The sequence below is a fragment of the Macadamia integrifolia genome, unplaced genomic scaffold (genome assembly GCF_013358625.1).
Source record: "Macadamia integrifolia cultivar HAES 741 unplaced genomic scaffold, SCU_Mint_v3 scaffold_9A, whole genome shotgun sequence".
Lineage (NCBI taxonomy): Eukaryota > Viridiplantae > Streptophyta > Magnoliopsida > Proteales > Proteaceae > Macadamia > Macadamia integrifolia.
Window position 1 is genome coordinate 18,974 of NW_024870677.1, and position 25,598 is coordinate 44,571.

Sequence of the window (25,598 nt, forward strand, 5' to 3'; positions counted from 1 at the left end):
CATTTTTTTTTTTTTTTTTTTTTTGTTGTTCCGTTTTTACTAAGGTTTGGGCTTTAGCACACCACAAACTTCACCAACTTCGGTACATTGTAACTCAATAATAGGTCAAAAATGCTAAAAGAAAATCCAGCTTTGGTTGATATGCCAGGCGAAATCGGGTGCTCCCAAACCCAACCTAAAGCTCTTTGCGTATGGTCAGATTTATTCAAGGATGGGCTCTAAATTTTAAAACTGCTCGTTCTGCACCATAATGTAGACAAGTTAACGACAGTAACAATTCCATCACAATTTTTATTTTTTCTGATATAGCATTTCCATCACTATTAAACCCTCCTACAAGAGACTGAAACTGCAAGGGCACATGTATCCATTAATGGCTAACCACTTATTTTATGATACGATTATGGAAGCACTGAAGGCCCAATCACAGTGAACCTAGATGAAAGCTTAGGCCAGTAACGACTTGCAGTACCTACAATACTACAAATATAATTGAGAAAAAGAGGAAGCCCCAAGAGCTAAAACTAACACAAAAGGTGAAAACTTAGATCAATTTCACCACTGATTTCCAAAAAGTTATGGTTACAATTTTTTTTTTTTTTTTTGGGGTGGGGGAAGCAGGGGAGGGAGTTGAGGTTACTGCAGGGTCAATCTGTTCCCCAAACCGAAGTTGCCTAAAAGGTTGATCAGTGACTGTGTCTTGCTTTAGAAACAGTTTTCATCAATCCTTTCACAATTTTCCAAAACCAATAGACGTTCATCATTGCCAACATGGGAGACACCAAAAGCAAGGTATAGAAGCCCAAAGGAAAAATCTTCTTGACCTGAAAGGAGAGGGGAAAAAAATGAGTCAATAAAATGAAACCAAGTAAGATGATAAGTTAATCTCGGGTTCTTATTCTTTTGTCCTTTCTTCCCACCCCCAGAAGGGAAGATGCAGAATTTGGAGTCCCACAGAGATGACACTCATACCAAAAAAAAATTGACAAGTTTGTCAATCACCAAGACCTATTTTGCGTAAAAGACCAGTGATGCATCTCTAATCCTTGTATACATTTTTACGCCCTGATTCTAATGAGCCATATTTTATAGAATAGAATTACCAACCAGACAAGCACCTGGCCAAAATGGAGGTACATGTGAGTGAACAAGAAGATGAACAGAAGGATCCTCGCAACCTGAAGGCAAAGAACAATCACATTGCTGAATCAAATCACGAGATCAAACATCATAAGAGCAATACCCGGGAAAAAAAAGTGCAAGAACTCAAACAATTGACATCGTTGGGGAAAGGAAGGATTATTTATAAAACTGTCCAAATTTCCCACCATGACTTCTTAGGAAATTCTCAATAAAACAATTAGAAAAGACATCATCCATTTGTGGTGAAAATATTCTAACATTGTAGACCATAATGGCTCAAAATGTCTTTAACATCTAAAACGAAGCAATCCAAAGGTTATGAGCACTACGTTTTGAAGGATGCACCCAACTGCAAAGCGTTCAAAAAAAAGAGTTACGGCAGTTTGAAATACTCCTATAAGCAAGTGCATTGGACCATTATCTTTTATAGACATAGGCATGCTATGTCCAACAGCATGGTTCTATGTGCATGAGTTCATAGATCCATCGTGTATAAGGTCTAGTATAAATAGAAATTATTTAAATATCAGGAAACAAGGACTCAAGTTCAGACTGCACCAGCCACCCAAGGAACAATACAATGCCATTGCAGAAGTAAAATTTAGAACTTTTCTGCCCAGAGATATCCAAATACCTGCACACATTGTTCAGTTCAGTAGATAAATCAATGTTGACACTCAAGAATATGAAAGCAAGGAAACTTCAGGATGCTATTTACCATCTTAAGTTAACAAAAGGGGTTGTGCTCTCAGAGAATAGAACCAGCAGTATGTAAATTTGCCCTTGGCCACTAACAAGTGAAAGGAATATTGGGAACAAAGAAAGCCCATGATGTAGAACCTGACAGTGAAATGTTACATCATCAAAAGAAAGGGTAAATCAATTGAACAAAAAGCTGCTTGAATGATTCATATTTAGGCAGAGCTGTCTCTAAATGGACTGGTTCAACCATGAATCACCTGATAGACTTAAGAAACAATTCATAAGCAAATATTTCCCCTGCTCACTCAGTCCAACACATGGTTGATGAGATTGAGGCCATCAGTTTTCTTGTGACACACGTAACATAATAATAAATAATTAAGGATTTCATAAATACTCCAGGCATCCAAACACTTACATACTCCAGGCCTCCTAAAGCTGGAAAATACCACAGGATCATTCCCAAGTCCAAGAGAAAATAACCAACTGAAATCTGCATAAAGGATGGGCAGCATCCAACCAAATGTATTAGTAGCATAAGTTGAGAAAATACAAACAAAATCATGATTAATAACAGTATGAATGGGGAGAATGCGTGTGTTGTATTTATAATAAGTAAAAAGAGAATAGAATTACAAGATTACTCCCCCCTAACCGACCCATACTCTAATGAGGACAAAATAGGTCGGCCAAAGGGAGAAATACTTAGTGTGCCGCAGTTGGTGCATAGATGTCACACATGCCCAACTTGACTAAACTAAGATGAAACATCTTCCCAACCAGCCCCTTAGCGAACATATCAGCTAATTGATCACCAGACTTCACAAAAGTAACACAAATCAAACCAGCATCTAACTTCTCTTTGATGAACTATCTGTTGATCTCCACGTGTTTGGTTCCGTCATACTATATTGGATTATGAGCAATAGTGATAGCAACCTTGTTATCATAGTAAATCATCATAGGAAGACGAATAGGTACACCAATATCATCCAAAAGTATACGCAACCACAATAACTCACAAATCCCCTTTGTCATGGCTTAAAATTCTACTTCAACACTAGTTCTATCTACCACATCCTACTTCTTGTTGCCCTTATTAACAAGATTCCCACATACAAAGGTACAATAACGAGAGATGAACTTTTTGTCAGGTGAACCAACCTAATCAGCATCTGTAAAAGCTTTAACTCGGAGATGATCATGAGGAGATTAAAGGATCCCTTTCTCTAGAGCTGACTTCAAATATTGAAAGATACGCATAACTGCTTCCATATGAGAGGAATAGGGATCATGCATAAACTGACTAACCAAACTCACAGCAACAGTAATATCAGGTCGTGTACGAGAGATATATCAGTTTCCCTACCAACCGTTGGTAGCCGCCTTTGTAGAAACGCAACCCTAAACCGATGCAGAAGATAATGGAAAAACAAAACAAACAATGCACATGGATTTTTACGAGGTTCGGCAAGGTTGCCTACGCCCCCGGTGAGATAAGATCCTGCTTCACTATCAATGGAGAATAGGGTTACAGCGCTCGTCCTCACACCTCTCAGTATTGCTAGCAGGACCACCGTCTTGCTTGTCTAGGTGCTGCACCAGTACTCCCTGGATTAAACTGCGACGGAATACAAGACATCATACACCAACAACCTTTGTCAATTGGTTCACCCTTCTTTTCCTTGAGCCAGGTACTAGCTTCCATATGAGTATCAGAAGGGTGACAACCCAACATACCTGTCTTGAACAATAAATCAAGGATGAATTTCCTTTAAGAGAGAAAGATCCTCTTAAAGACCTGGTAACTTCAATCCCAAGAAAATACCTTAACTTTCCAATATTGTTTATCTCAAATTCTCTGCCCAGAAAGCCCTTAAGATGATCAATTTCAGTACTATCATATCCTGTTACCACGATGTCATCCACATAGACAATAAGCATAGTAACTTTCTCACCATACCTCTTTATGAACAATGTGTGGTCAGCATTACTCTAGAAATAACCCACAAATGTCATAGCCTCGTGAAATCTTCCAAACCACGCTTTAGGTGACTGCTTCAAACCAGACAAAGCACGCTTCAACTTATAGACCTTGCCATGAGTTCTCATATTAGAGAAGCCTGGTGAAATATCCATATACACTTCCTCATCGAGCTCTTCATGGAGGAAAACATTCTTTACATCAAGTTGTTTGAGTTCCCATTCTAGGTTCAGAGCACATGAGAGTAACATTAGCACAAAGATCAACTTGGCATCCGGGGCAAACGTCTCTTGGTAGTCAATTCCTTATGTCTGAGTGAACCCTCTAGCCATAAGCCTTGCCTTGTATCTGCCCACACAATCGTCAATCTTCTGTTTGACCACAAACACCCACTTACAACCGACTGGTCTCTTCCCAGGTGGAAGAGTCATAAGTTCCCATATAGCATTCTTTTTTAAGGCATCCATTTCTTTTTCCATTGCGGCCTTCCATTTTTTTATCTACAACAGCTTCCTGCCAATTCTTGGGAACATAAGTAGCAGAAAGAGAAGACACAAAGGCATAAAGGCATAAAGGCACAAAGGCACAAAGGCACAAAGGAGGGATAAAGGGAATCATACGAAATAACATAAGATATAGGGTGTTGAGTACAGGTCCTAGTGCCTTTTCTAAGAGCAATAGGTTGGTCAGAAGGAAAAATCATACCTGAAGTATGAGGCACAATTGGTTTTCGGATCCAGAGCTGGTAGAGGGATGCATAAAGCGGTAAAGGTGCTGCAGTAGTGGTGATGGTCTGAAGTTGCTTATTTCTGGTATGTCCCCTACGATAAAATTGAAGAGTGGAGTCATCAGTTTGTCTCTGGAATTCACCAATGGTTTTCTATACTAGAGCATCTTCCCCTGAGTTGGAATAATAGCAATAGGAGTCTCCGTCATAAGCTTTGTCCCCTCACTATCTTGTGGAGATGAGGATCCTCAGGGGAAGATGGTGGTAAACTGGTGGAGCAAGCAGATTCAAAGTCATCTCTTCTTACTAGTAATATCATACTCCCCCTGAAGATGTGACGATGAGTAGTAACCAATAGATTCATGAAACACAACATCCATTGTTACCATAATATGCCAGGTAGGAGGATGATAGCACTTGTATACTTTATATGTAGGAGAGTAACCCAGAAAGATACACTTAGTACATCGAGGTTCCAATTTTCTCGATGAATGATGATCCCTAACATAGCAAGCACACCCAAAAGTCTTTGGAAGAACCAGAAAAGATGTAGTCCCTTGAAGAACCTCAACAACAGTTCAAGAGTTGAGGACACGAGTTGGCATGCGATTAATTAGGTAAGCTGTTGTGAGGATAACATCACTCCAATATTAAGATGGAACATATCTAGCAAACATCATGGCTTAAGCAATATCAGCAAGTTCCTATTCTTGCGTTCACCACCCTATTCTAAGTAAGAGTGCCAACACAGCTTGTCTGATGAAGAATGCCATGACCAGCTAGGTATTTTTAAACTAGCACTCCATGTACTCTGTTCCATTATCACTATGGAGAATTTTTAGAGTGGCATTCAACTGAGTTTGAATCATTTTATGGAACATCTGAAAACAATTGAACACTTCGCTTTTGTGTTGCATCGTATATACCCAAGTAGTTTTAGAGTGACACTCAATAAAGGACACAAACTATCATTTTTCAGGAATAGTTGTCCGACAAGATGGGCCCCATACATTAAAGTGAACCAAATGAAAAATAGATGAGCTTTTTTTTATTTAAAGGTAAATAACTAGAATGAGTGTTTAGCTAGAGTACGTGCTTCATATAAAAATTCATCCCTATTACATGGTTTAACTATATGTGGAAATAAAAGAGATAAGGTCCCAATTGTCGTGTCCCAAATGACAATGCCATTGATTCAATTCAGAAGAAGAGAATGTAGCTGATGAGGAGTAGCAAATATTGCAGCTATAGGGAGACAACCATCATCAAACAAATAAAGACCACCCTGCATCTTACCACATCCAATCGTCTTCACTGTTACCAGATCCTAAAAAAGCAATGGGAAGGAAAAAAATTTACTTTACAGTTTAGGTCTTTAGAAAGACTATTAATAGAAGCAAGTTATAGTAAAATTTGGGATATGTAAAGCTAAGACAAAGTGATAGAACAAGAACACTAAAAAGAAACCCTTTCCTGAGACAGATGATAGGGTGCCATCTATTACCCTAACTTTATCTTTGCCTAATGTGGGTGAATACTGTGAAATAAACTAGAGGAATCGGTCATATGATCGGTGGCACCGGTGTCAATGATCCAAGGAGTGGAGACGACCGATGCACAGTGACCACCAAATAAAATACCTAAGTGAGCAAATTTGGAACCTAAAGGAACTAAATTGGCAGGAGTTGAAGAATTCGAAGCCTTGAGAATACGTCTAAAAGCCTGGAGTTCCTCTTGGGAGAGTCCCATCTTAGTTGTAGGTGGGGTATCCACAGTCTCAACCTGATGGGCTTTGGTTTTGGATTGATAACGAGCATGCTTAGCCTCAAAATCAACAGGTTTTCCACGGAGCTTCCAACAGTTGGGCTTAGTATGGTATGGATTGTGGCAGTGTTCCCATTTAACAATCTCCTTGGTGGTATCACCAGTTCAATTAGCTCCCTCGGAGGTAGTAGCGGATCCAGTCTGTAGGGCTGATTTTTCAATAGTGGGGGTCTGAAGCATAGAGTTACGATGACATTCCTCCGTATAAACTAGGGCAAAGGACTGTTCCAGTATAGAGAAGGGAGATTTGCTAAGTACCTGAACATGAATCTAATCATACTCAACATTCAGACCTACCAAGAACTCATACACCCTAGTTTTGTCCACATGTTTGGTGTAAGTAGTACTGTCTTCAACATTAGTGGGATGATAATCTGCAAAGTGGTCAAGTTCATACAATAGAATTCGAAGTTTAGGATAATATTTGGACAAAAAGAGTTCCTTCTGGGTAGTGATATATACCTTCTTAGGAAGATCAAATACCTGAGCATCATTCCCTGATTGCCTATAGGTTTCCTTGGCAGCGGCCCAAATCTGAGAAGCAAAGGGTGAAGAACCTTAATTGTCTTGCAGGGGTTTTGGGTTTCAGTTCTAGATTCGTAGGAATCACCTCATTAGTGATGCCATATGGGGAGTTAAGGAGACAAGGGTAGGAGAAGATGGGAGGCTAACAAAAGGAGATGGAAGGGAAGGATATGGAGGCTTGCGATTTTGAAGGAGAAAAGAATAAGATATGGAGGCTTACATACTGAAACAACTATTCTAACAAGTATATTACAACTATTCTAACAAGTATATTACTTTTTTAAATCGCAAGCCTCCATATCCTTCCCATAAGGCACACTTAAGTTACATATTCTAACAAGTATGTTACTTTTTTTTATGAATAATCAGTATGTTGCTGCACTATGCTGAAAGAAACAAATAAATAGTTGGTTCAGTATGTAAACATACTAATAAAATATCACCCCTGAGTGAACTGATGCACATCCCAACAAGAAACCAAAGTTTCTTTTAATATTGTTGGATAGCAATGCATGACATTTTTATCTACCAAAATCAATAGAATATTCAAAAAGTTTAATTTTATATAAAACAAAATATTTCATAACTAAAATAATCTTTTTTTTTCTCCAAAAAAATATAAGGTCATCACCAAGGTAAATTTATCGATACATGGCATCCAATTGTGGCCATTTATATCATGGAAATAAAACATGACTAACGGTTAAGTACTTAGGGTTACCTTTGATCCCGGCCAGGTTAACAGATCAAAATTGTACTCTCATGTTAGATTTGATTCACAAGAGACTTCAACTTTGGAACAACAAGCTCATCTCTTATGTCGGTCGTCTGGAATTGATCAGATTAGCTCTTCAGTCCTCTTACATCTACTGGTCTAGTGTTTGAGGATTACCTCAATCTACCATTTTGGTGTTGGAGTCCTTCGTGTGTGCCTTTCTCTGAAAAGGATTTGATTCATCTAGATTCCTCTCCCTACTAGTTGGGTTGCAATCTACCTTCCCAAAGATTAGGAAGGTTTGGGCTTGATAAGAATCAAAGAGGTCAATTTTGCTAGTATTCTCAAATTGATATGGAAACTTGCGTTAAAAAAAAAAAAGTATTTTGGTTGATAGGGTTTGCCCGGGTCTTCTTTGCAATGATTCTATTTAGGCGGTTCCTCTAACCTCTGATGCTTCTTGGGTGTGGCGGAAGATCCTGAATCTTAGGCATATCGCTCTTGGGGCCATTTCCTCTAAAATTGATGATGGTCTTTCCACCTCTCTTTGGCTCGACAACTAGCACCCTACGGGTGTCCTCCTCCTCTTAGTCAATGCAAGAGCCATCTACAATTCGGGTATCAATAAGTTGTCCTTAGTTTCTTCATTCAACACAATGCTAGGGTCCCCTCTCCCTATTATCCCCCGTCTGGAATGCCTTGCCTTCCATTCTCATAAGGCCTTGTGGTAGAAGTGATATTATTTTATGGTCTGCCTTTTCTGCCGGCCCTTTCAACTTCATCAGAGTTTGCAGTCCCTTGTCTCCCTGGTGCAAGGTAGTTTGGTTCAAGGGTAACATCCTCCGCTCCGCACAGCTTCACCATTTGGTAGGCCCTCTCCAATTGCCTCCCAACATAGTCATTTCTCATTTATCGACAAATTCATGCCTCCCTTTTTGCGCCTCTGTTGAAATATTATGGACAATGTGGATCACCACTTTTTTGCTTGCCCTTTCTCCTCTGTAGTTTGGAATGGGAACCTAGGTAAATGCTAGCCACAAAGAAGAATTCTTCCATTAGTGAGAGAATGGATTTTGGTGGATATGTCTCATGCTAGCAAGTTGATCTACGACATCTTCGGTAAGCTTGCCTTTGATGCCACCATCAATCATATATGTTTGTAAGATGGGTGTGGTTGTCTTGTAGACCTGGGCCACTAAGTGGTTTCAGGGTGGGCAATAACACGACTGTGTATTTGACTCTCCCAACAATATACTGTTTACACAACTACATGAAGTGTCATCATAGAGAAATATTTGTCAGCGTCATTTCAAAAGATTTTTAGATGTTGTTCACCCTCCCCCTCTCAGTGTCAACCTGGGATTCACACTCTGATACCAAGTTGAGAACAAAATATTTAGAGAATGATTTGGCTTGTCTAGAGTGACAAAGGTTGTCCTTATTTATAGCGTGGACAAACAATTAGAAATAAGGTATGCTAGCTAAGGTTGAGTCATAGTACAATCAAAATCCTTAGCCTACATACAATGAATCTGAATAGACTATGTAACCGTTATCGTTAGCAATATATAATCAAAGATTGACCAAATCATTATTGAGTCTGAGGATAATATATTAGTCAAATTCTTTGTTTATCAGTATTATGATGGATGTTATCGTGAAGTGTTTGATTCTTCTCGGCGCATTATTAAATTGGCTCGAGAGTGGTTGGAAGAACAAAAAGGTGTCACTGATCTTGACAAAAATTTATGCAACCTACAACCTTCCTTCATATGCTAGAAATTCATTCTCCGCAGATTGATTGATAAAATATCCTCGGAGTCAAAGAAGGGGATATCAATAGTGCAACCACAGGCTCATAGGTCAAACCAAATAGGTCAACGGAAGACGAAGACCACTCAAATGTGGAACTAGTAACGACAATGGGAAACAAGCAGATTATGGATCAAATAATGATGAAAGCTAGTGCAATGAAAGTTTTCCCCATCATGAGTTTGTTCTCCTCCACAATTTTCCAGATATGGATGCAATCCCAAATCTTTACATTTTGCTTTTTCTTCAAGTTGTAGACAAGGAGCCGATAGCCCCCACTCGTGAGGGGCGAGTTTTTCTCAACTCAGGGGGTATTGGTTAGGAGTCGTTATTGTGACCAATGTATTCGACAGTTGAATTTGTGTGTGTAAGTAGGGTTGCAACAAGGTCGGGTTGGTCTGGGCTTTTAAAAACCCTAAGCTAATCCTAAGTTCCCTTAGCTAGGCCTAGGCTCAGGCTCAGGCTCAGGCTCAGGCTCGGTCCAGCCCTAACTCAGGGCTAGAATAATCCAACCTAACCCACCCTTAGGGTCGGCCCAGCCCTGCTCGACCCTGATTGGCTCTACAATATCTATCAAAAATCTATTAACTGAGCTGAAATGGAGTGAGAGTGATAAGATATCTAACATGTGATTGATCATTAAAATATGCAACTACTGAGTAATAAATGGGTTGAGAACTTAAGAGTGAAGATTGGGAGAGAATAGAGGAGACCGAAGTACCTTTGTTGAGGGGAAGCACTCAATTGAATACTAAAAGGTTCTACATTTAGGGTGAGGCACAGTACCTTTGTTATGGGGAAGTGCCCGATTATTGGTCATTATATAAAATCAGGGTCCCTGGGGCCGGGCTTATCCCAAGGCCTCAACCCTAACTGGCCCAACCCTAACTCATGGCCAAAGATTTCTAGCCCTAACCTGCCCTCAAGGCCAGAAATCTTGATGTGGGTCAGAAGCCTAGCTTTCATTATAGTTGCAATTGGTACCAAAACCATGAAATTTTCCTTCTCAAAGTAGTTCTAGAGTGCTTTTTTTCCTAATTTGAGACCATAAACCCACCTGTGAGAGCATTAGGGCATATGTTCCTATTTCTTAGCCCAAGCCCTTTCGGGCTCAAGGGGGTTGGGCCGAAATGGTCAAACTTGCACCCCTAGGTGTGAGCTTTGTGGTTGTCCGAGCTTCCCTTCCCCCCTTTCTTCTTATGAGATTTCCTCTCTCCCCTACAACTCTAAGTTTCTTCTCAAACCTCCCCTTCTCATCTAACTGGCCTTCCGCTAATTTGGTATCAGAGCAAAAAGATCCACCTCCTTTCCCCATCAATCTTTCTACTTCCCTTTCTTTGTTCTTCTTCCTTCCCTTTTTTCCTATTTTTTCGGCTACTGATTTTCCTAAACGACACCAGCAGTACCTGCTGGTTGTTTATCAGTATTAACCATCCCTTCCTGCAGCGACACTCTCCCTCTCCCATCTCCTACAGCGACCCCACCCCATCCCTTCGACTCACACTGAAACCCTACCCATCCCTTCGGTTAAGGAAACAACTATTCTAGGACTCCTAACCAAGAAAAAGTTAAAACTTGCTAAAACATGGGCAGATCTAATGGTTGGATCTGCTACAACAGTTTCTCCTATAAGAAGTAGAAAAACCACCCAAAACAGGGTATCACAGGGCCTGATATTGCAGGGAGAAACATTATCGAATAAGGCCTTTGATTTAACAGTAAATACCTCAACTATACGGAAGATCAATAGTAGAGAATACTCTTTCACCTGGTAAGAGAAATCTCTTGTTTTAATGCTTCATCAAATAAGAGAAACATTCACGAACCAGGTAAGGAGCAGCATTTGCTGCACACCACACATTTGCTTTAAGACTCTCAAACCAGAAAAAGGAAACAGCAAGCAACTGGTTAATGGTGCTCTCATACCATATGACAAAACTAGGGAAACACTAACTAGTACTTATGTATAGCAAGAGAAAAAGAGTAAAGAGGACGAGGAGGAAGAAAAGGAAGAGGGGGAATGGGGATAAAAGAAGAGCTGATAGATTAGGGTACCTTTTGTTCCCAAAACGATAGCAACAGGAATATATATATATATATATATATAACATGAATAAAATATCTAATTACAATAAAACCCCTAGCATATAGGTAATTACTAGCATTCCCTTAAAACAAAAGAAATACAAAAATTCCTCCACAGTAACTATAACATTAACAACACACTCATGCACAAAGGATTGTAACATGTTATAATAGGTTCTACATACCACAGCTGCTGCTGTGACCGATAACAATGGCGACAGGTTCCATACTTTTTCATCAGTGGCTTCTGTTTCCTTCTTTATCTTTGATATCTAAAAAGGTCATGTCCCTTTAGAAAGAAAACAACAACTGGTAGCTGACAGCACCGAGATCAGAGTGAATTTATTTCACCATGACAAATTGAATGTTTGTCTTGATCTAGGCCATTTTCTGCATACAACTGCCAATCTTGTTCTCATTAAAAGGAAAAAATGCATTCTAGTCTAGGAAGTGTAATCTGATGAGTTCATTCATATATTTCTAAGTAAAAAAAGATGCAGAACCATTTAAGAACATCACAGTTCAGTGTTTGCAGCAACTTACCCCCAAAATGGTATCCGATAGAGTGGACTTCCTATATATAATAGATACTTCTTGAGAGCCATTGTAAAAATCGTCCGATAGAAGGAGATAGAGAGAAGCAAATGCAACAAGAAGTGCATGGAATGTGGAGAAACCACTGCAAAAGAAAGAGGAGCAAGGAATAAAACCATGACACTTACTACCTTCAAACAGGATACATTTTCTGTGCTTTGTTTAGCTTTGAATATGCCTTGAAGAATAAAAAACTAATCAGGCCCGTAATTTCATAAACCTTCAAGAACAAAAGTGAACATTTCAATGGTTAGAGATTACAGAAAGGAGAGAAAAGATGAGAACAAGGTATAGAGGCAACGAAGAAAAGCTTAAAATGACACTTCACGCAATGCAAAAGGAATTCCATTGCTGAAAATTTTGCATTTGTTAGGGCACCCGCACTATATGTAAAACAAATTTATTTGCAATTTGTAAAAAGAGACGAAAAGAATGCTGAATTAGAATTAGAATTTTTCACAAACAATCCGTCTTAATATTTGATTATGCATCAGCTACTCTAAGAAGACCATTGAATGACTGGGAAGTTGAATATGTCTTACAGTTATCATTCTTGCTGATTGAAGTCAGAATTGGCAATGAGGAGACGCATCAAACTAACACAGGGTGTTGAAATGAATAAGACCTACTGTCCTTGGAACAGAATATGGGTGTTTAGGATATGCCACACCAGGAGTTCGAATCTTAGTTGAGGCAGCCAAAAAGAAACTACTTTACTCTCTTTCACGCCAAACACCAGTGTAAAAGTAACGGGAGGGAGGGAGAGGTCTTGTTTTCTTGCTTGGTACGAGAAAAATTTACCCCTATTTATGAAGATCAAAAGCCGAAAAGAAAATGTGGAAATGAAGTAAATCAATTGCACTTACAATCTTGCACATGATGATGCCAGCAAGAACAGATATTAGCCATTGTATGTGTCTGCTTTGACTGAAGTAACCAGTGGAAGTATTTAAAACAGCAGCGGGGAATTCAAAACCCCCCACCAAAAAAATCTGCCGCTCTGTTCAGAAGCCCAAAAGTTTTCGATTGGCCTCCTTCCAAAGATGACAAAGGGGACGATACGTTCACTAAATACAAGAACTTACGCTTTGAAGCTTGAATGGATCTCAATATCGATCTCGTACACGGGCATAGAATCAGCAGAAATCAACTATGTTGTTACTGTCGTCAGCGGCGATGTCCTCCGATGTCCCAATCCCCGCAATCCCACGGCTTGTGTTCTCTTATTTTTTGAATTGGGGTGTTGGTGTATGAGATTCTTGAATTTGGGATCGTTTTCTCCCTCCCTTTCTCCCCTCATTTCTTTGTGTGCGTATTCCTTCGCCTCCTTCCTCTTTAGGATTTTGATTTCTCTTCCATTTTTTCAATTTTTAATTTTCTCAAGAATTCAGGTTTGGATTATGGATGGAGAATTGATTCTTATTAGTGGTTACTTGAGCTAACCTGAAGGATCTTAACCTACCAGCCACATCAGGTCTGTACACGGTGACCTGGTGATCGAACCTTCGGGCCTTAGCAAAGCTGCATCAAGAACGTCAGGCCTAACAGATCCTAAACCCTTGACGCCTCGACACACACGAGAAACCCCAGCTTCTCCAGCAACGGCCTATGTATTGGCTTGATATGATAGAGCCGAAGCGATGACGATGAATCTCAGTGCTGTGCGGCTGTGCAGGAACAAGTAAATCGAGGAGAGGAAGAACCATAAAAAGATGCAGGGCGTGGTGGTGGGGCGACTGTTGAGAAAGAAGCCCTTCTCTTCAACATCAAGGGCCTTCCAAGTCACCAAAGCTCCTCCCCTTCTCGACGACTTCCAATCCGACTGAGACGACAAACCACCATCTTCCACTCCAGCGGAGCAGCGGTAAAGCTCTTGATTTCCATATCCTGCTGATAAATAAACGATAATCTGGTCTGGTATGCTGTTAGCAACGCCAACCTCACGTAAAAAAAAAAAAAAAAAAATTAAAGTGATACTGGTTTGCTTACCTAGAAATGGTCTTATTCAGTTTATGAGGTACATTACTATGTGTCTACTGTTGCATTCTGTCCACATACAAGCACGAAATTGGGAATTAACTGCCGAACAGTGAGCGACGTTAATGAGTCGAAAGATTTCTTAATTTATTGTTCGAGGATAATGTTTCTGGATGCAATTTTTATTGCCTATATTTACCATTTCTGGGAAGATTTAAAAACCATGCTAAGATGTTATGTGCCAGTTCTTGGACTAGTATTGTGGATAATATTGATGTTTCACAAAGAATGGATGGATGGAGTGGAGAGTTGGTCTGGAGTATTGTGTGATCAACACATTCCTTTAAAATTATAAGGAAAATTTTACGGACTTCATACGACTGTGATGCATAGTGCAGAATATTGGACAGTTAAGAAGCATCATGTATATAAACTCAGTGTAATGGAGATGATGATGTTGAGATGGAGAGTGGTAAAACTAGGAAAGACAAAGTAAGGAATGATCATATTAGAGTTGGTTTGGGAGTAGCTCCGGTACATGATCAGCTATGAGAAAGTTGTTTGAGGTTGCATGGCATGTTCAACAAAGGTTTTTGGATGCTCCAGTATGACAGGGATTTGATTCAGATTGAAGGATCTAAAAGGCTAAGGGCAAACCTAAAATGACCTTTAGGAAAAGTGGTGAGGAAAGACATGCATAGCTTAGGCCTTTTATCAAGTATGACATCGAATAGAGCTGATTGGAGGCAAACTTCCATGTAGCCGACCCCATTTAGTTGGGATGAGGCTGATTGTTGTCACTCTTGCTTTTATGTAGGGTAATTTCTTTACTTCTCGTCATTGATAAGAAGATGGCGGTTGATGACAAAGCTAGCTCCCTTACATGAGTCAAACCTTGATTTATTTTCTCTCACTTATTTATCACACTCTTTAATTTTCCTTAATAATCTCACATGTAATAGCCATATTCCTTGGGTTCTAAGCATAAACTATTTGTGGGGACCTAATCTTCAAGTCAATCTTTTCTTGAATAATTCTTTATTCATCTATCTATTTGATATGTGACGGCGGCAGGCAGTGATCAGATTTCTGTAGTAATTGATGGGAAGTCAATTGCAGACGAGATAAGATCTGGAATTGCGAGTGAAGTAAGAAGAATGAAGCACTCCATCGGAAAGGTTCCTGGGTTGGCTGTTGTTCTAGTTGGTCAAAGAAGGGACTCTCAGACTTATGTTCGTAACAAAATAAAAGCTTGTGGGGAAGTTGGGATCATGTCTCTGTTGGAAGAACTTTCTGATGACTGTGGGGAAGATGAAGTTCTCAATGCCGTGCTAAAATTTAACGACAATCCATCAGTTCATGGAATTCTTGTGCAACTTCCACTACCTCAAGTAATTTCTGAAACTGTGGTATATCTGTCTTTTTGGGCTCCTTTTTCATTCCATTTTTCCATACTTATATTCTGGAAGTAAAGGATATAGTTATTTGATAGTGGTGAATTGAACTACTTGAAGCTTACCTTGATGAATAATGATTCTAGGGAATTTTTTTTTTGGTTCCTTTGGAATGCTTATGCTAGAAGTCTGCATCCCAGCCTAGTACCTTCACATTCCGCTGAGGTCCCACCTAGCAGCACTAAAAGTAGGGCTGTTATATCTTTGGCAGGTGGTTATATAATAATCTGGTTTTCTTGGACCATGAATATTTATTTGTTCACTGTCGAAAAGGAATCAGATGGATCCAGATGTTAGGATCGTCTAGAAAAGCATTCTGGTGTGGAAATCATGGGGAAGAAAGCAGTAGTGATTGGGAGGAGTAATATTGCTGGATTGCCAATTTCTTTGCTGCTGCAGGTAGTTGATAACATTTAATTCTTTCAAGGCTTTTAGTCATTATCAACAGGCGTAATTTTTCCCCCCATCAACCAGAGGCACCATGCAACAGTTACTCTTTTACATGCCTTCACAAAAGAAGAGATTACTCGGGAAGCCGACATTGTGATCTCTGCTGTAGGAGTGGCCAACCTAGTCCGAGGCAGTTGGCTAAAGCCAGGAGCAGTTGTTATTGATGTGGGCACAAATCCAGTTGAGGTAAAGACTATCTCCCAGTGCATCCGTGTCTTCCTACTATCTAAAAAAGCAATGTGCATGATGCATATAAGTAGCGTCGGTAGTCAGATATAACATATCTGCAGCTATGAATAATGGGCAGGACCGCAATAGTGAGCATGGTTACAGGCTTGTAGGAGATGTTTGCTATGATGAAGCGATGAAGGTGGTGTCTGCCATTACCCCTGTGCCTGGAGGAGTGGGACCCATGACAATTGCAATGCTACTTGGCAACACTCTTGATTCTGCCAAACGCACATACATATTTGGTTAGCCTCTTACTGACTGAGTTTTTGATTGCTACAATTGTAACTATACTCTTTGCTTTGAACGTTCAATTTAAAGGATCTCTTCTGAAACAAGTGTCCCCCCCCTTCAACGGGAGGGGTGGGGTTGCAAAATATACAATGCAGACACTGCAAAAACCTGGAGGTGGTTTTCTTTTGCTATCCAGAATCCCTAATATAGACTAAAATGATGGTAATGGTAAATATTAATAAAATATCATATAATATAATACCAGGGGGAAAATTTATTGAGATGTGCTAGCATGACATATTGAGAGGATGAAACTTGCATCTTTCTTGTGTCTGAAAGCAAATGCACAAAACTGGGTAACAGCCTCTCCTTTTGATTAAATTGAGAAGGAGATTAAATGCACCAAAACCACCCTTATTCTAATGCTTGAAGCCAAAGCTATAGCAAATGCATGGGATATTTCTGTCCACCTACCCTTCAGAGAGATGTTTGTTTTGGTCTAAACTGCATGATTTTCTTATCACCTTATCAATTCCTTTTCTTATTGTTGGTGATTTTAATCACACCTTGTATGAATCTGAGAAGGTTGGAGGTAAAGTTCTTACCTTCAAGGTCCAGCAACTCAAGGTATAATGTCTATTATTAACTCTTTCGGTGTTGAGGACTTAACTTTTGGTTCCCCTTTTACTTGGTCGAAATAAGTGAAGACCACCTAATTTTGTTAGAACAGCCTTGGATTGGGCTATGGGTTCTTTGGAATGGTTTTTAATGAATCGTCATGCAGCTGTTTCTTTGGGGTCTGATCATTGCCCACTTTTGATTGCATTAGATACTGACTTCCTTCTTTAAAAAAAAGAAAAAAATCACTTCCAAGCTTAACCTGGAGTTTGTACAAAATGGTTTAATGTCTTTTCTCAACAAGTGGAAAACCGATATTTTTGGACATGTTGATCTTAGGTAAAATCCCACTCTTCAAGAGTATTTACATTTGGAGTCTCAAGAACATGCTTCCCAGGTTTTAAAGGCTTTATCTTTTGTAAGTAGAAATTTAAGCTGGGTATTGGAGGCTGAGGAGTTATTTTGGTTCCAGAAATAAGCTTTTTGCTAGACATATGGAGCATATTTTTACTACAATGAACCCTTTTGACCCATCTTTCATTGACACTTTTTTCAGCCTGTCATATCTGAATCTAAAAACTTAAAATTAATTTCTCTACCTTTTGAATCAGTGGTCAGAGATTTTGTATTTAGTATTGGAGCTTATAAAGCTCTTGGTCATGATGGAGATTTTGCCATTTTCTTACATTAGTGTTGGAACAAAGTTAAAAATATATAGTTGAGTTTGTCTATGATTTCTTCTCAACTATTATTCTTCTCTTACCCTATTATCCTTGATTCCTATAAAGGAAAAAAGCAAACCAGGATGAGAATTTCGGACCGATTATTTTATGTACAGTTTCTTATAAGATTATTTCCAAATTGCTTGCTGTTTTGAAGAAGTTTATTTCTCCTTTTGAGGCAGCTTTCATCAAGGGTTGTCAGATTGTTGATAATATAATTATTGCCCTCGAGATTTTCCATTTTCTGAAAAAATAAAAAAAGTAAAAGAGAATTGGCAGCTTTAAAACAGACGTGTAAAATGTGTGACTGTTTAGTGTGTGATTATTTGAGCGGTATTTTTACGTTTTTGGGATTTAGGCTTAAGTGGTGTGGCTGGTTGGATTTCTTATCTCCCCTTGTGCCTGCTCTTTTAAGTTAGGATGGGAGTTGCTTTGATTTTTTTGAACCCTACTAAAGGGACTAGACAAGGGTACCCTCTTAGCCCTTATCTGTTTATATTGCAATGGAAGCACTGTCTGAACTTCTTACTGTATATAGAGATGAATTTCTTTCGTGGTACTATATTATATAGGTTTTGTCATGAAATATATCATTTGTTGTTCGCTAATGACACCTTTGTTTTCTGTAGAGCTCATAAAAATGATATTGCTACTCTTACGTAAATTCTTGCTTTATTTCAGGATCCTTCGGCGCAACACATTAATTTTGATAAGAGTGGTATTTTGTTTATTAAATGTGTTAATAATGAGTTTTAGGCTCCTATGCTAGTTTGGAGGCTTCTTGCCTTACTTGATTCTTTATGGGCTCAGATTCTTACGAGTATGTGTTTTAAAAATAAAGATCCCCTTGACCCTTTGTTCTCCCCAGCTAATGGATCCTGGGTCTAGAACATCCATTAAGAAGTACCACCATTGTTCGTCAGGTTGTTTGTTGGAAAGTTGGTGATGGTACACGGGTATTGATTTGGAATGATCCTTTGATCCCATCTTTGGAGGGTTTTGTGGTACCTATGTCTGTTCCTCATCAACCCCTCTATTATAAAGTTCATGATCTCATAATCAATGGTAGATGGAATGAATGTCTTGTTAGATTTTTATTTCATGTGGATGTGGCATCTGCTGTTCTTACTAATAAACTAACTGCGAGGTTTTTATCCCAACATGAACTTCCCCTTGTTCAAGGCACAATTTTACTAAGGTATGGAAATTTAGGCTTCATCCTAAGGTTGTGTTTGGTAGCCAAGAGAAGAGAAGAAAAGAAATTGTACAAAAAATTGTACTTTTTTCTTGATTTAAAAAATTCTCTTTGTGCTTGGCATGTCTTGAACCAAGAGAAGATTCCTTTTTTGAATTTCAAAATTCACCTTGGGAATGGTGAGGTTTTCTTATGCAAAAAAAAAAAATCTTGCCATAAACACTAGAAAATATAAGAACTGTTCTTTTCTTCTCTTCTAATGGTAGCCAAACACACATACTTTTTCTATTTTCTTACCATTTCATTTTTTTTTTCTATTCTTTTCTTCTCTTTTGGTAGCCAAGACAAAAAAAGAAAAGAAAAATGAATCTAGAAAAGAAAGGAAAAGAAAAGAGAAGAAAAGAAATGAAATGAAATGGTGAGAAAATAAAAAAATTATGTATGTGTGGTTACATTAGAAGAGAAGAAAAGAAAAGAAAAGTTTTATATTTTCTCATGTTTTCTTGTGTTTTTGGCAAGAATTTTTTTTTTTGAGCAAAAGAAAATTCACAATTCCCAAGGGGAATTTTGAAATTCAAAAACTGAATCTTCTCTTGGATGAGGACATGCCAAGCACAAAGAGAAAATTTTAAACCAAGAACAAATTGTACTTTTTTCTTTTCTTTTCTTTTCTTCTCTTGGCTAACCAAACACAGCCTAAGTTCAAGATTTTTCTATGGAAAATTCTATTTGGGGTCCTTGTAACTAGGGAAAAGTTTGCTTCCGTTCTTCGTATAAAAGATAAATTGTGTTTTTCTTTTTTGTAATGTTGAAACTGAATCTGCATGGTATCTTTTTCTTTCATGTCGCTTTTCTAAACTTGTGTGGTTTGGACTGATGGGGTAAGGACTGGGGCCTTTCAGGCTCCTCTCTTTTTTCATTCCTTTCTTCTTGATATCTCTAAGCTAGATAGAGGTCATATGTTTGCACTTGCTTCAATAACATTCTACTTCTAATGGGATTTTAGAAATCTGTCTTTTTCAGAATATATCTCCCAATCCATTAGATGTTCTTTCAAGTATCCAAAGACGGATATTTGATTAAACCTTTTTCCCTCTGAGAACCTTTTGCTTTTAATAGAATGCAAATGTTCTGGAACGATATTCCCTCTTTTCCCTACGACCAACCATATACGGATCTTCCATCGTATGGGTTTTATCACTCAACTCTAATGTCTGACTGAGTTGTTTATATTTGTTGCAGCTTGACTTTGTTTGGGGGTACATGGATTTTGAACCTTCAGGCTCTTTCCAAGAAGCACAGGTTAGAGGACTCCTCAAGGGACTACATGGGGCATTTCAGACAGTAGTGATTTGGATCAATTCTGCAAAGGTGATTCGGTGGATTGATTATGACCAGCACGATTGTTGGCCGTGGGAGCTCGTTTCTTTGATATTAGATGTTTTAAATCTTATGACTAACGTTGTATGTCAAATATTGAATCGATTAAGAGTGGGATCCTATGGTTTCTAAGCTAGCTGCTACTGCTTTTAGATTACAGCATAGGGGTCTAATTTCTGTATTTGATTTTATAGTTTTTGCAGAGAAATAGGGCGTTATTCCTTTGTTCTTTACCTATTCACATTTGTATTTCTATCACAATTAAAACTCTAGCCATGATCATGGAGTCCTGTGTGCACAATGAGAGTTACTTACCTTTTCTAAATTGTATTTTATTTTAATGGTGATGCTGTTTTTTAATTTTCCCCCAGTGAGTAACCTACGCTGTACAGGGCCGTAGAGCAGTAAAAGTTCAGCATGCGTCAAAAGACTTGTCCCCGTCATTGTTTGATTTTGCACCATTCAATTTTAGGAGGGATCGACACATTAACCCTCGCCATACACGTCTAATAGAGGAGAGAGGCTTTGGTAGGTATCAATTTATACACAGAAAGCCCACATCATTACATGAGAAGAGAGCCTATGAAGGGGGTACATACACCGAGACATGCCTGCCCTTTTCCCTACATTTTTCTGTTTGGACTTAATTGGTTCCTTTAATAAACATTCACTAATAAGAGCTGAAGTCCGCTCAGCCAGAGAAGTCTTTTTCTGGTGAAAAGCCAGAGATGTCCAAGGCTCAAATTTTCTAATCATGTGTGTGCAAGAAAAATTGACCATAGCTATGTTAATTTGCTTACACAGCTATAACAGCTATATATGGCCAAAGTTCATCTGAGGAGCTGCAAGAAATATCACTTCTGTTTAACAAACATGATGATAGCAGTTATAGTGCCCAGAAGAACAAAAGAGGAAGGAGAGGGGGAATTAGAAAAAGAATAGAATGGGTCCTGGAATGAAAAAGGAATTTGATGGATTTGAGCTTCCGCACACCGATTGAGCTGCGGATTCCCTCCCATGTAATTTGACTATAGCACATCTTGTAAAAAAACAGCATACTTGTGAATTGTGTGCATGGGAATTTTCAAATCATTGAGTTTCCAACATACGCCAAGACAGCATCTATAGCCTGCATTTCCAATGGTTGAACTAGAAGATACTGCTTTCATAGCACGAACTCACTAAACTAGAACTAAGGGGAATACTTTGGTGATCAGGTGACTATTTGGTATGCATTCTCAGAATGCGTTCTTGGTCTCGAATGCATTCTAGAATACATTCTCATTTCAAATCCCTAAAATGGAATGAAAAATGAACCTCGTTATGGAATGGGAAAAAAACCCTTTCCACGTTATCATTTTACTTCATTTTGAATACCAACACACCTGAGTCCCAATTCCCAACACGCCTCTGCAACTCAAAATTCCCAAAATGAATTTATACTCAAAATCCCTAGAATGAAGAATGAATTCATTCATGCCTCTGCAACTCGAAATCCTGAGAATGAATTCGTTCACACTTCATGTGGCTTTTTGCTCTACACTTCTCCCTCCCAGAAACAAAGACCTGGCAATCATTTTTGATTGGCTCTCCTGGACTAGAATAAAATATTAATTTATTTTTTCTCATTTTCCTTTCTGAGATTCTCCATTTTGAAGGAACTACACGCTAGATCACCTCCTGCCTCAATATTTCCATCTGTACTGCATCTCCCATCTCTATTGATTGATTCTAAGCTCTAAATAGAAGGAATTACTTGCATAGGTTACTTAAACCCATTTCTACACTTTCCTCTTTACCTCATCTTTCGATATCCCTTCATTTCTGATCTCCCATAATTATAGTTGTTACAGAGATAAGAGATTACTTAGAAACACCAGATGCAATGAAGCATTTGGGGAAACCCTTTCACCACGAAGGAAGGAGGAATTTTTTATATCGGGGTTAGCAGTGACCGAGCTTTTTCTACAAACAAAGATCTAAAACCAAATGAGTAAATAAGAGGATTTGTGCACAGAAGTCAAAAACAATAATAATGCCAGATTCAACAAATAAAAAAAAAAAATCAAACAGGAGTCCATTTAAACTCCTCAAATTTCCGTCTTTTTCAGTCATTCCAGGATTGTTGTTCCGTATTTGGTAGTAGCCCATGAAGTGCTCGATGACATGCTTAAGTATTCTGGAAAAAAGAATTCATTTTAATCAAATATGTATCCAAACAGTGATTGCATTCTTAACTGGGAATGCATTCTATGTTTTAAGTATGGGAGTGTGTATTCTTAGAATGCGAATGTGTACCAAACACAGCCTTAATGTCAAATTAAGAAGCTGATTACATTGTGCATCAAGAACAGAAAAAACAAATATAGGACATGTAAAAGGGTTCTTTGTCCAAAATTAATACCAAAATCCAGGAATGAGAATGATCTCTTTAAACTCGGTTATAAGTCACGGAAAAATAATATAAATGAGACAATGAATGACATGAATCATCAGATCCTTCAATCTAGGACAGACTGTTGACATGTAGCATCCCTGGGAAAGCCTTTCATTCTTCCGCTTCTGCCACAGCCTCAGCCGGGGAGACTCTGCTGGATCTGCAACCGGTGGTATAGAATCCACTTTGTAACGCAGTCCCTGTCCAGGAAAGCACAAAAGCAAGAAAAAAGAAAGAAGCAAACTAAACATAATTATGTCAATTACATAAAATCTTTTCTCAAATTTCCATCCATTTAAATGATCTTTATTTCTCCACTATTAACTTATTTTCCTTGCATAGTACTCCACAAATATAATTCCCCCCCACCCCCCAAAAGAACAAAAAAATAAAATAAAAAAAGGCATGCAAAACATCAGACAGAGCATTAGATCAGGCTCTGATCAACTTTAAACATGGAATATCAAATATTATAGGGCAAGGGGGGGGGGGACCTTGAGTACCTTCTTGAAGAAAGCCGAGTAAGAGTTATCCCAGATAAGTTTGTAGCATCCAGCCATGCATGTACAGAAGTTCCCCTGTGAAAAGCACAACAGTTGTGACGATATAAGATCATTGCACCAAGCATAAAAGACATGATGTGATTAACAGGGAGTGAATAAGGATGAACTCACTTGGTCATATTCACAACGCCGGTAAGGTAAGATCAGCTGTAGGATTATCATCAATCACACAATTCAAATGAAGGAAAAGAACAATAGAATTCAAGCTATGACAGTAAAGTAAAATGTAACCAGTAGCAACAAAGGAATCTTTTTTTTTTTTTTTTTTTGATGAAGGTAGGGAGGGAAGTAGGTAACAGCCAGGAGGTTCGAACATGAGATCTCCTGGTGAGCATGGGTTTTTTGCACACCACAGCTCACCAACTGCACTAGGCAGTCGTCATTCAATAAAGGAATCTTCCAATAAAACCAAAGGATCGAGGGGATTTGAAGGCAGAAACCAGAATTCACGAGTCGTCAATTCTTAGGAGTTACAATTTTGACACCATCTTGAGAAATTTCTATTGGAGATGTTTTATAAGTTGGTAGCTTTAAGCTAGATAGGACCAAAAGGTGGAGGCAGGTCATATCTAGGCTAGATTATGAAATCTTTTGATCTAAGGGGGGAGAAACATGTGAGTTGTACGAAGATTTTCACTGACCGAAAGAAGTAAAATAGAGGATAACTTCATTAGATGGATATCAGTTATGCATTTGCATTGCCTAGTTTATAATCTTCTATTCCAGTGCACCACCATTTGAACTGCCCACATGAGCTATTTTCCATTGGAAGTGAAGAATAGGCTACAAAGAATCTAAAAATCACGTATTTCTAAAATCTCATAAAGTTAATATCCCCCCAAAAAAAGAGAAAAAAATCATAAAAGTTAAAAATGCATTAAAAAAAAAATGGATGAATGGTTCCCCATGAATTTAATAAAATAGTATTGCTGTCTTGTAGTTTAGCAAGTAGTGCCTTGTTATTCCTCCTTTTTGTGCATGCTTACTTGCATGCATGGTGTGTGTGTGTGCACATGTCTGTCTGTGGGTGTTTGTGTGGCTGATATGGCATTCCTCTTCAAATAAACTAGTAAATAAGGAATTAGGTTGTCTACAATACTAGCATCTACTTCATGAAACCACCAACCGTTCGTTCCCCAGAAGAACTAATATACTCCACACTGAAGCCGATATCCTGTCCAATAACGGTGCAAGTCCATTTACTATCCAGAGGGAGTTTATGACGTCTGATATAATAAATTACAGAGAACACTTAATAAATCAAACGCATGCAGAAGATAATGACATGTATGTGGTGCCTTTGAAATTCCAAAAAATAAAAGCCTACAATTCATTCAATTAGGCATAGGTTCCCATTCAACACATTTCCATTTTTCAACATACAATTCATCATATAATTGATACTAGAAGAATGCCATGAGTATAAGGACATTGCTTTCAGCTTGGCCCTCTAGCGAAACCAATTTCCCACAAAACCATTAGAATCATGAAGGAAGCTATTGTTGATTGCGTAACTTATATCTATATAAAGGTAACGAGCATCACAGGATTCTTTCCCAAGAAATAATTATTTGAAGAATAAGCAGATATTCCATTCTGAAAATGCACTTCAATAGGTAATGTTAACCCATTCAATTTGCTTAATATAACTTTGGTTATTCATGAGATATAACTGTTTTCCATCACTCAGTGAAACTTTTATGCATCATTTAAAATACTTATTTCCTTCAGTACAGGCCAATTTATGATTCTAATGGACCTGTTGCAGTACAGAGGAACAACAAACCTAGAATCAGAATTTGGAACAAGGTATGACATCACATTTCTATAGTATTATAAACAAGTTGTATAATCTTAATTAAAACTGATATTCCCAAGTTGACATTGAGAAGGGGTGGGGGAGGGTGAATCAGTGTCTTCAAAAATCTTCTCCCAATTCAACCCCATTAATGACCACACAGACGGCACCGAATTCAAGCACAAGCACTGATTGGCTAGGGCAATCCCAATTTTACCAATCACCCACAATCGCATACCCACCTTGCAATCACAATGTAGCCAGGTATACCAGGTGATGTAAGTCACACACACTCCAAAATAAAAGATAAAGAAGCAAAAGTCTCAAGATATATGCGGTTTGGCCAATTGCCTACATCCATGGAGCAATGCCCTAATTGGGCTTCATATATTGTTCAATATTATTCACTATTTTGATTGCTGCAACAATCA

At 38.5% G+C, this 25,598-nt stretch overlaps 1 protein-coding gene and 2 pseudogenes across 3 annotated transcripts in view; 1 reads left to right on the forward strand and 2 right to left on the reverse strand.

Moving 5' to 3' along the window:
* Window positions 1–370: 370 nt before the first annotated feature.
* LOC122071812 lies at window positions 371–13,817 on the reverse strand (annotated as a pseudogene).
* LOC122071813 lies at window positions 13,791–20,710 on the forward strand (annotated as a pseudogene).
* Window positions 20,711–22,662: 1,952 nt separating this feature from the next.
* LOC122071804 overlaps window positions 22,663–25,598 on the reverse strand; it is an 86,256-nt gene continuing 83,320 nt past the window's right edge. For 2 of the 3 annotated variants that reach the window (XM_042636217.1, XM_042636215.1), the window contains 4 exons: window positions 24,496–24,543; window positions 23,481–23,516; window positions 23,310–23,384; window positions 22,663–23,006 (listed from right to left, as the gene is read on the reverse strand). In XM_042636217.1, the coding sequence (XP_042492151.1) occupies window positions 22,818–23,006; window positions 23,310–23,384; window positions 23,481–23,516; window positions 24,496–24,543 (348 nt within the window). In that variant the 3' untranslated portion in view covers window positions 22,663–22,817. The remainder of the gene's footprint in view (window positions 23,007–23,309; window positions 23,385–23,480; window positions 23,517–24,495; window positions 24,544–25,598) is intronic. The other variant, XM_042636216.1, reaches the window with a different exon arrangement.